The sequence below is a fragment of the Myotis brandtii genome, unplaced genomic scaffold, assembly GCF_000412655.1.
Source record: "Myotis brandtii unplaced genomic scaffold, ASM41265v1 scaffold157, whole genome shotgun sequence".
Lineage (NCBI taxonomy): Eukaryota > Metazoa > Chordata > Mammalia > Chiroptera > Vespertilionidae > Myotis > Myotis brandtii.
In genome coordinates, this window is record NW_005355708.1 from 3,979,667 (window position 1) to 3,992,096 (window position 12,430).

Sequence of the window (12,430 nt, forward strand, 5' to 3'; positions counted from 1 at the left end):
GGAAGTTGTACCTCTATTTCTTAATAAATTCTGTGCATTCCATATTGCGTTTGGTTTTATTGTACAGCATCCTGGTGGATGGATTTACACCAGTAGTATGTTACATGTTGCACATCATATGCATAATTCATTCTGAGCATCATATAGTTCCCCCAAAATAATTATTTCCATTCTTCACCTGATAACATTTCACATGGTCATGTTAGATAGCTGATTTGGACAGACTCAGACCCAAGACTGTATCTTTTGCTTTACTGCTCAATGGCACTTAAGTTGAGTGTCTCTGACAGTGGAAGTGATATTCTCCTGTATGTATATGCACATAACACCTATTTACAAAGTTCTCCCCAAATCAGTGTCCACACCTCAGCTACATGGTAGGGCGGCAAGGCCTGCAGGTTAGAGCTCTCCTGGATGCAGGATCCTTTCCTGTCTCAGGTGCTGTCCAGCCATTCATGCATCATGGGCATCCAATATTCGGGAGTATACAGTGTCCTCACCAGGAAGGGGCTCATCTAAAGAGAACTAACTGTTCTTTACTTTCACGTAAATAAAATTCTTGGATGGCCTCCATCCTGAGTTACCTATAGACTAGAATAAATGGGAATGAAGTCATTTCCTGCAGAACATTTTACATTCCCCAACTTTAAGGCAATCTGTCATTCTGATCAGAATCTTAGTAAGAGAAGTTAGTTGGGACCTGAGAAATAAGCAACGGGCATGTATGACTGTGAGGAATTCACAAAACCTGAACTTCCTATGGAAACAAAACCATCTCCTGAGTATTGTGAGTCAACCCTGAAGCATTTGAGAGAAATAAAAACCTGTGTTCCAGGGGAACTGAAATAATGTGAGAAAGAAGAAAAGTCGAGGAGCCTGAGCACTCCCTCTAGTCATGCTGGACAGAGGCTGCTCTGTGGTCCTGAAGTAACAATACTGCCTGAACATACATTGAAGTAAGGCTTGAGACTGGGTCTGAGAGAAGAAGTAGAAGTCGGAACCTGGATCACCTCCTTGGGAGCAGTAGTAGGTGCCTCTTTTGAGCGCACCAAGCTGGTATCCAGGACATGTGCTCCCTTCTGAGACTGTGCATCGGGGATGCTCAGACCAAACTTACCGACTGCTGGTCCTTGATGGGTATTTGGGTGATTAAAATGAGAAACTAACATGTTCTGGGGGACTTACTATTTGCTGGGTATGAACTCAGTGCTTCATCTACATATCTTTAATTCTTGAAGAAATTTTCAATGCAGGTATAAATGTTCCATTGTACAGATGAGGATATTGAGACTGAGGAGGTAAAGAAATGTCATAGTTTGGTTTCTCCCAGAAGGCACTCTGAAGAAAAGATTCAAGTGCATGGAGTGGACTTGGAAAGCACAGGTGTCACTGGTTGGGGAGTATGGGCTTGATGCCGGAAAGGGGCACATTAGGCCAGTATCATTGTGGCCAACTGCAGCTTATGCCTAAGAGGAAATACCAGAAATGATGTAAGCACACACTTTAGGATTACCCAACTGAGCAATTTGGGAGCTGCCTCCTTATAACCCTCTCCAGAAGCAGTGGTTTTGACACACACAGGCAGCATGACTTTCTGTGGATGCAAGAAAATAGCCCTGATGCTCAGAGATGCAGGTCTACTGGCAGAAATTGCCCTGAACACACTATGATCCAAGATACCTGAGTGGGGAATTCAAAACCTTATCTATAATCTATGATTTTCCCCACTTGCATCCAATATTGTGTTATTCAGTGTAAACTCACACTGTCTAGAAGAAAAATAAAGAGTAAGAAGAAGAGGTAGTGCTGGTGAAGAGGGCATGTAGAAGGAGGAGGAGGTAGATGGGAGGAATGGGTGAGGGGAGAAGGTGAAAGAGAAGAAGAAAGATGAGGAGAAAGAGAAGGAAGAGAAGGAAAAGGAAGGAAAGGAGGAGGAAGAGAAGGAGGAAGAGAGAGTAGAAGAAAAAGAGGGAAGAAGGAAGAAAAAAAAAAAGGAAGGAAGGAAGGAAGGAAGGAAGGAAGGAAGGAAGGAAGGAAGGAAGGAAGGAAGGAAGGAATTAAAGAAAATGAGAAAGAAAAAGAAAACACAGTACATGTGTAATCAGTGACATGAGGTCACTGAATCTGCTGGCTAACAAGGTTAGGACTGGAGTCACCAGCTCATCCTGGTTTGCCCAAACTGCCCCAGTGACACCCCTGGGGAGTCCCGCATCCTGGGAAACCCCTTAGTCCTGGGCAATCAGGACCATTGGTCACCCAGGAAGTGAAATGATTGATGCTTTCTCAGTCCCAGCTTCTGTTTCCTCCCACCTGCTTTGGTTCTGCTGTGCATATGCAAGAGATTATGCCAAACATCCTCTACCCAAGTGTCTGTGATCCAACCTGGATACACAGGTGGGGTGGGTTGCTCCAGAGAGAGATACCTGTCACAGTCTTGAATCAGGCTTTTGTGGGCAAACAGTCTTGGACTCAGGACTTAGGAGTCAATTTAACCCCATGAACATATCAGCATCATATCCCTCACACAGGGATACTTCCCAATCAAAGCACAGCTGAATACACAAAACACATGTACTGGCCCTCATGAAGCCATGAGGGACTCTCTCATATGACCACAATATGACCAGAGCAGGAATGATTATGTGACCACCCTCCTTTTATTTGAAAAAGTTTCTGTGAGTTTTCTCAATTAAGGAACACATTAAACACTTATTTCCTAAAGGTTCATATCACGTAGGGAACAACTTCCTCCTTGACAATTTCCCTGTGATTACCCAAACAACATAAACAAAAACAAGGAAAGTCTTACTGATTGGTGCCAACATTGGGGGCCCAGTGTATAAAAACCCCAGAACGGAAGAAGTGCTCAGAATCTGACAAACTCACCTCTGAACAGAAACTCACCTTCTACACCTGACACCATGTGCTGCTCCCCTTGCTGCCAGCCCAGCTGCTGTGGATCCAGCTGTTGTGGATCCAGCTGCTGCTGCCGCCCATGCTGTGGATCCAGCTGCTGCCAGCCTTGCTGCCGTCCATGCTGTGTGTCCAGCTGCTGCCAGCCTTGCTGCCGCCCATGCTGTGGGTCCAGCTGCTGCCAGCCTTGCTGCCGCCCATGCTGTGTGTCCAGCTGCTGCCAGCCATGCTGCCGTCCTTGCTGTGTCTCCAGCTGCTGCCAGCCTTCTTGCTGCTGATTACCCTGACTTAAGTGCCACCATCTGCATGCAACACCTTCTGTGAACTGACTTGCAATTTTGGAAACAAATTCACTTCCAAATGTTGCTGAAAGACAGCATGTGGTCCCCCAAATTTTTGTGACTCATTTGCCTGTTAACAAATTTGTGAATCAGCCCGAAAGAGTGCAGAGGACATTACCCTGATCTTTTATTACGTCTTGTGGATCATGTGCCAGCTTCGTGCATCCTCAATGTGGAGTCTAACCTCTGAGTAACTTAGGAAAACAAACTCTCATTACTTCTTCTTGGATTTCTGTTGCTGGTCTTAATAGCATTCTTCATAATCATGTTACTTTTTCAAAGTACTCATGGTTCTTATATCCTGCTTTTTTATTTTCATGATCACTTTGAATTGTCTTTGTAGACGCAGGAATTCTCTCCTATATTTCTTAATAAATCCTGTAGCCTTATTCATCCCCAGTTGCATTTTGTTTTATTACACAGCATTCCTGATAGAGGGACCTACACACTTATTGCATACCGTATGCGTTTCCATTTTGAGCCTCACAACAGCCTCTCTTTAGTTATATCCTCAATTTGTTCAGATGAGAACATTTCACTGTGCAATGTAGCTAAAAATGGACCGAGGCGATCGAAGACCGGGCCTCCCGCTCCTCTCAAGGGCACTTACATTCCCATATTGGGACAAGTAGAGATGAACCTGGGACTAACCACCAGCAAGCTGTGCACTTGAGTTTCTCCTTTGACAATGACTTGTTCTTGACATCATGTACTTCTTGTGTGGTCTCCTTCTCCCGCGTCCCTGTTTTAAAGCAAAAAGGAATGAAGTAATTCTCCACAAAACATAGACCCTACATTACGATCCCCAACTTTAAACCAACTTGCTTCAATGAGTTTTTATGAGGGACGTTACCATATTGAAGGCTCGACATCAGTCCCTGCTGCTGACAAGTAGCACCTTCAGTAGAGGCAACTGTGGTGGGAGGGGGCACATGTGTCTGGTTCCTCACAAAGCCTGGGTCCCTGCCACCACGGCTCCTTTGTTTGTGGTCTATCATGGAAGCACTGGGGCACCTGAGGAGGGAGACGGGATGAGTTATCCCAAACTCCTGATTGTCCAGTGCCTCCTGAGTGGTGGATACTCTTGTGGGCACTGATGTGGGACACAAAGAGGGAACACTTTCTGTCCACACACCTAGTTATAGCTACATGATTCTTCAAATCTCTGTATCTCCAGTCTTTCAATCTTGCTCCTTCCAGGTCTCAGACCAATCACCCATGCTTTTCACCACTTCCCAACAGCCCATGAACATCATTTCCTCACCCACTTTTCTTCTAAGCAAAATTTACAACTAGATGTACTGCTCACAGTTCTTTTCACTGGGAGTGTTTTCACTTTCCACTTAGACCAGAAGTTGTTGATCTATTTTAGAAAAAATTCCATATTGGGTATAATAGCTACTGTTGGGGCTACTAATTGATAAAATTTAAGGAATTTCATGATTACATATCATATTCCATTAGGTTTCTGCAGGGATAAATGGAGTTGTAAACCAATCATGCTTTAGTCTTTTAGGTCAGCACTAGCCTCCTGATGGGCCATAGCTTCTTGCTAGCACCTCGGTCTGGAGGTTTAATTTGTAAATTTGAGATAAAGTTTATGTTAAGTTGGGAATATAGGCGTAAACAAGAGGCAAATCCCAATTACTGAGAAAAAAGAAAAGGCAAATAAACTATTCTCTACTATTAAGGATTAGGAATAAAATATGTGTTTGTGATACCCCTTGAAAATGTAAGAATGATGATTTCTTAAAGAAGGTATCTGCCTACAGACTGGCTGATATAGTAAAGGAGGCCAAAAAAGAGAAAGAAAGAATTCCAGATTAATCCATGGGTGGACATACTATTTAGGATGGAAGTGGGAAAAAGAAAGCAATAGACAAAAGGAGGATGACACTATATATGAGAAACATTCATGAGGGTGCATAAATATATCCTGCATGTCCACCCCCCTCCCCCAACACACAGCTAGGGAGCAGCAGAACAGGAATTTGAAGACTCTTCCATATGATTCTAATTCCCATAACCAAGATCTATTGTATTCTTTTCCACAACAGAGAATTTACAATTAAAGATAAAATTGGAGATGAGTAGCTGACAGTCTTGGAGGGAACTTAGTACAGACAAGGGCTGATGCAAACTAGCAGAATCTTTACAAAATTAGCTCACACATGAGTGGCTCTGTAATCAGATGAGGGTGGGGGCTAGAAGCTCTGAAGAACTTTTTCCTATGTTTCCCTCTAGAAGTTCTATAGTTTTAGGCTTTACATTTAGATGCATAATACATTTTGAGTTGATTTTGAATAACATATGAAATATGGGCCCAAGTGGGGTTTTTTGTTTTGTTTTGTTTTTTTTTGCACATGGATATTTAGCTGTCTCAGCATCATTTGTTCAAAAGACCACACTTTCTCTGCATATTAATTTGATACCTTTTTAAAAAACCAATTTTTCCCCATTGATCTATATCAGCGGTTGCCAACCTTCCAGTGGTCCACGGTTATTTTCTATGACATTTCTTCATGACCATGGACAATTGCCCAAGAAAGAAGGGTTTCCTAAGTATTATGATTTTTTCTGAAAATAAATGATAGAATTGTTCTCCTAATTAAAAGATAACCTGTAAGAACTTATTTCCAGAAATGGGAGAGATAGTCAACATCAAAACAATTATTAACTATGAATCATCATTTTTTAAAGACACAGTATATCCTCTGGTCATATGCTAGTTCAAGCTAGTTTGGAGAAGAGGCCAGAGCCATTGTCACTAACTTCCCTCCATTGATGCTACTTACATTGAAATGCATCTCTGAAGACAGAGCATGTTATTGATGAAACAAAGATGATGAATTCAAACTACATTTTAACACATTTTGAATATTTTAACAAGGCTTTCATCTGTGTCACACAAAACTTTTAGTAGCAAGCAACTCCACACGGGCACGTATTTTCAGTAGCAGGGAATGGGCTCAACTGGAACTGGCATGATCTTTTCCATGCTGGCCTCCAGATTTGTCGGCCGGCCTGACAGCAAGCCTGTTCTGGGGACACTATATTTACATTTACTGGTAAAGAAAAAGCAGTTAGTCTGACAACTAAAATAGTCTGCTTTGAATTGCAGTTTAAAACTACCAATGCCAAGGAGTGTAAATGGAGGAACAAAGGGGACAACAATGACGCCATCATGTGTATCAATGGAGCAAAGCAGAATCAGGTGCATAATATTTTGAACACTTAGAAATTTCCATATTTGGATAACTTTTTAAAAAGAGAGCCTCTTTCTTTCACTGGCAGCGATGTGGCCCCAGATACAGCTTCATGTCCTCTGAATTAAGCTGTGACTAAGGATTTCTGGTGCTTCGGCTGCTGATGCGGCCTGACTTGGCTGCAAAGGTGGAGAAACCCCATGTTCGCAGGTCCAGCAAATGGGTAATGGCATTTTCCACTCAACATAATTTTCAGTTGAGTCATCCAGGTTGTTGAGTATTAATAGTTTATTCTGTTGCTGAGAAGTATTCCATAGTATGAGTATATCACAGTTTAATCACTCATTCATTGAAGAGAAACTGGGTTGTATCCATTCTTTGGCTGTTATGAACAGAACTAGTACAAACATTCACTGTATGAACAAAGTCTTCACTTCTCTGGTAGAAATGTCCAAGACTGCAGTTTCCAGGTTATATGGTAATTGCATGCTTTGTTTTTAAAGAACCTGACAAACTGTTTTTTAGAATAGCTACATCATTTCACATCTGCATCAGTATTATACAGTGATATAGCTTCTCCACATCCTCATTAGCATTTGGTGTTACCTATCTTTTATTTCAGCTATGATGATAGGTTTACAGTGATATCTCATCAAGGCTCTAATTTGCATTTCCCCAATGGCTAATGATATTGAACATCTTTTCATGTGCTCATTTGCCATTTATATATCTTCTTCGGTGAAATGTCTCTCCATGTCTTTACCCATGCTCTACTTTGACGGTTCAATTTTTTTTTTCTGTTGAGTTCGAGAGTTCTTTATATATTCTAGATACTAGTGCTCTATCAGATATGTGGTTTATAAATATTTTCTCCCAATCTGTACCTTGTCTTTTCATCCTTTTAACAGCACACCTTACAGATCAAAGGTTTTTAATTTCAATGAAGTTCAGTTTATCAATTTTTCCTTTTATGGATTGTACTCTTGATGTCAATAGTAAGAACTCTTTGCCTAGTCCAAGATCACAAAGATTTTTCCCCCTATGTTTTCTTCTCAAAGTTTTATCATTTTACATTTAAGTTTGTGATGCATTTAAATTTTTCTTCTTCTTTTGCTTCCAACTTGCTCCTTTGTAAAAAAAAAAAAATCAGTTGGGAATATTTGTGTGGTTCTGAGACATCACTATCTTTTTATTTGAGATTTTTATCCCATTCATATTTATTCTGATAACTAATGTGTTTATTATTGCTTTTTAAAGAGCTTTATTAAGATGTAATTAAAACCATCAAGTTCACCACTTTTATTTTTTTTATTTATTTTTTTAAATATATTTCTTTATTGATTTCAGAGAGGAAGGAAGAGGGAGAGAGAGATAGAAACATCAATGATGAGAGAGAATCATTGATTGGTATTGCTTTTTAAAGAGCTTTATTGAGATGTAATTAAAACCATCAAGTTCACCACTTTTAAAGTATAGTTCAATGTTTTTAGAATCTAAGCAGGTTGGGCAGCTATTACCACATCTAGTTTTAGAACATCTTCATCTCCCTGAGAAGATACTTCATATCCATTAGCAATCACTCCCCATGTCCTCAACCTCCACCCCAGCTGCAGGCAACTACTGATCTACTTTCTCTCTATTTAGATTTGCCTCTCTGGACATTCCATATACATGGAATCATACAATATGTGGTCTTTCATAACTGACTTCTTTCACTTAGTGTGTTGTTTTCAAGGTTCATCCACATTGTAACATGTGTCAATATTTAATTCCTTTTTATTAACAAATAATTAATCTGGATAAACAAAATTATAATATAAAGTTCATACACACCATTCATTAAAGGAATTTAAATGTTACATTAGAAAATATCCACTTAATACACTAGAAGGAAATAAAGAAGGCATATAGGAAAATGGACTTGTATCAAGGATATATAAAGAATTCTTATAACTCAATAACTCAATAAAAAAAATTTTAAATGGACACATAATTTTGTCCCTTATTCTACATTTTGTTTATACAGTCATTAGTTGATGGACATTTGGGTTGTTTCCTCTGCTTTGATATATCCAGGAGCAAATTGCAGGGTCTCTACATGATAACTCTATGGTTAATTTCTCAGAAATTGACAAACTATTTTTCAAAGCAGTGTACCATGTTATAATCCCACCAGCAATGTATAAAGGTGTCAACTTCTGCACATGCTCATTGTAAGGGCATAAAAAAAAGCTTTTCTTTTTCTTTGCTGTGGCTTTCCACAATTTATGAAAAGCACATGGTAATTAAACCCCAAGATTGTTAGCTCCTCTGATTCAAACAGTCCCTCTGTTCAAGCTGCAAGACAAGATAAGCTACTCTAAAGGCTACATTCTTGCCTTCCCCCTCTCCCTGCTGTTTTTACAACTCAGGGATAATTCACATCAAGGAGTTTTTACTTAATAGAAAGTTCCCTTCTCCCCTCCCGTTAAAACAAGTCTCTTCTGAACTCTTCATAACTTTTGCTCTAAGCATGTTTTATAGGCTTGGGAAAAATACTAATAACACACCTCCCTGGGGCCAGCAGGCGTGGCTCAGTGGTTGAGTGTGACCTATGAACCAGGACGCCAAGGTTTGATTCCCGGTCAGGGCACATGCCTAGTGGGGGTTGTGCAGGAGGCAGCCAATCAATGATTTGCTCTCATCATTGATGTTTCTATCTCTTACTCCCTCACCCTTCTTCTCTGAAATATATATATAAAATAAAAAGGACACCTCCCTGGGACATCTGCAGGACTGTCTCCTAAAAAGCAAACAAACTAACTTTTCAAGACAACAGCCCTGATGTCTGCTCAACTTCAGCCCCAAATCCTCCTCCCTTCCTTATCACCTAGCAACCACAGCCATTACTTTTTTAAAGGGGAAGCTGACTTTGTTTCTTGCCTTGTATTGATTAACAATGCACCGTCCTTTTCCTCCCTTGGAAAGTAAAATAAACTCCCTCTCTCTGCATCTATCTCTTCTCTCAGTTGTGAATTTTTTCACTGCCCGCATCATAGGCCAAACCCTAACACTCACCAATATTTGTTATTATCTGCCTCTTAAGTCCTAGTGGCAATAAAGTGGTGTATTGTAATTTGATTTACATTTCCCTAATGACTAATTATGTTGAGCATCTTTGCATGGGCTTATAAGCCATTTGTATATCATTTTTGTACACATGTCTATTCAAATTCTTTGACTCACATTTGCTCCCAAGTCTTTCCCGCCTCATTTAAAAACATTGGCTTATGATGCCATGGAGTGCTCTTCCTGTTCTATCTTCTTGAGAAGACAAAGTCTCAGTGCATTCAATTTTAGGCTTATTCTTATCAATGGAACTGCACCAGCAAGGAATTAGGAGAGTAGGTCATGGCCCTGGGCTCTCCAGGGCGCCTTCCCAGAACATCTTAGCCAGTTTCTGAAAAATATAGATTTCTAGGCTTCATTACAGGGGATATGTGTCATTTGGTTATTTCATAAAGAAGAGATATGATAATTTCTTGTGCTAAACAGAGTGATACTGCCAATAAGAAGTCGTAACAACATGAGGAAATCTGCCAAAATGCATTACTTGGGATTCCTTTCCCAGCGCACTAATCACCTGCCTGCACCTGGAGCCATATCTTTTCTCACTGCTCAAGAATCATTCATTTGGGGGAAGGTCTCCAACTCCTCTCCGGGATCCCCAATATATCATTCTGAGAATTATTTCATTCCCATTTGTCTGTGTCCTAAACTCATGACTCACAGCTTAGGCCTGGGCTGAGTCATGGAAAAGAGAAACATATGGACACTTAGCAACACATGGTGAGTCTCATTCCAGCCAATTGGAGCAGAGAGCTGCAGTCCTGAAAATTAGATGATACACACAAGAAAGAAACACAAGTGTTGATTTGAAGAAAAGATTAGAGTGAAGATACATCATAGAAAGGAAGAATGCATTCTATCTCACTTTGCAAGAAAAAATGATTATAATCACCTAATTGAAAAATTTCTTGCCTATTAAGATAAACAATAACAAGGAAAAAATTGCTTCAACAGGGTATAAAAGAGGGCCTGAGCAAGGAGATTCAGGAAACTCACTCTCCTGGAAACTCACCCAGAACCTCCACCCTCTGACACTATGGTCAACTCTTGTGGTTCCACCTGCTCTGACCAGGGCTGTGGCCAAGGCTGCTGTCAGGAGACCTGCTGCCGCCCCAGCTGCTGCCAGACCACCTGCTGCCGCCCCAGCTGCTGTGGCTCCAGCTGCTGCCGCCCCTCTTGCTGTGGCTCCAGCTGCTGTGGCTCCAGCTGCTGCCGGCCCTCCTGCTGCCCCTGCTGCTGCCTCCGCCCAGTCTGTGGCCAGGTCTCCTGCCCCACCAACTGCTATCGCCCCACCTGTGTCATCTCCACCTGCCCCCGCCCCATGTGCTGTGCCATCCCTGACTGCTGAGCACCTTCCCTGAACCCACTCTCTCTCCTGCATCTTGCTCATCAAAGAAGCAGACCCTGTGCACCTCAGAGATGCCTTAGGACTGCCCATTCCCTTCAACTCTGTGTCCATATCCTGGCCTCAGGCCAAACTCTCTCTTTAGCTGACTTTTCTCTGATGTGGATCCAGAGTATGAAATTAGGTGGCATTTATAATAAGCGATTATTATATTTATGCACATTCTGTATCTGATCTTTTGATTTCTGGGTTCCTGGTCATCCTGTCCAAAATATGGAAATCCCTGCAGGGCCTGTAGGGCCACTGATGTCACAACCTCAGATCTGAACACCTTAGAGGGCCCTATCTTGTATTTCCTTTAAGAGGGATGATTCAGTATCTTTTTGTTGCTTCTGAATAAAGCTCTATTTTCCTGGCTTAGAAATACATTGTTCTTGTGTCTTGTGTCTCTTCTGTGCCACTGAAGGCACAGAACTCCTGATAGACCAGAGATGGCAAATGAGAATTGGTTGTACCTTCAGTTGGTTTCAGCATAAACATTTTTTGGTTGTTATTCCAGCTGTTGCAGGCCCAGCTGCTGTGTGTCCAATTGCTGCCGTCCAGTCTGCTGCCAGACCACCTGCTGTCGCCCAGTCTGTTGTGGATCCTCTTCTTGTTGTTGAACTACATTTTTCACCACCAGCCCTGAATCAACTACCAGTACATCAATCTTGTTCTCATTTCCTTTATCCACAGCACCCAGCCCTTTTCTAATCTGTTACTATGTTTATTAACCCCTGCCACCAAGCAACTATTTAAAAAGTAACAACTTAAACTAAATACCACACAAAACCTCCAAGCAGACATTCTGTCAAATGACCAAATTTCTACTACTTCATGGGTAGGCTTCACCTTCACACTGAATGTGTGCAGTAGAGCAACCATGTCTCAATAAATACTTTTTCTCCTAGCATCAAAACATTTGTGGCCTTTAATTATTTTTTAGTGTTGATTATGAATTGGAGATGAGTTTGGATATTTGTTATGAGCACAAAAAAGCTGATTTTGCATATATCAATCAAAGCCTATTTATATAAATAAAAGGCTAATATGCTAAGTGTCTGTCCGGGTAATGACATCACGTAGCAATGCCCGGCTTCCTCTCCCTCGAGACAGGCCATTGAACAATAAAGGGCACTGCGGACCCAATGCCCACAACACTCAGCTTCCCCCAAGTGGGACACAGGCCTTACCACCACCCTGGAATGACACCCCACCAAATTGCAGCCGACACTGCTGAGACCCATTGGCGCAAAATGCGCCCACAGCCCAGCCCAGCCCAGAAACAATGGCTGTAGGTGCCGGGTAATGATGTCACGTAACAATGCTCGGCTTCCTCTCCCTAGCGACAACAAGCCTCCTTGCAGTCCAGGAACACGACTTGCTTTATAGCCAGGTGGAAACATTTTACACTTTAACCAAATGTCTGTGATGTGTTTTCCCGTGCCTCATCTCATTTGATCCTCACAGAAGTCCTA

General features: G+C 41.5%; 1 protein-coding gene across 1 annotated transcript in view; it reads left to right on the plus strand.

The window, feature by feature from the left end:
• Positions 1-10,604: 10,604 nt before the first annotated feature.
• The window catches only part of LOC102244286 (keratin-associated protein 4-9-like), a 7,498-nt gene continuing 5,672 nt past the window's right edge, over positions 10,605-12,430 (plus strand). The window contains exons 1-2 of the mRNA XM_014536212.1: positions 10,605-10,891; positions 11,473-11,546. Coding sequence (XP_014391698.1) covers positions 10,605-10,891; positions 11,473-11,546 — 361 coding nt within the window. The remainder of the gene's footprint in view (positions 10,892-11,472; positions 11,547-12,430) is intronic.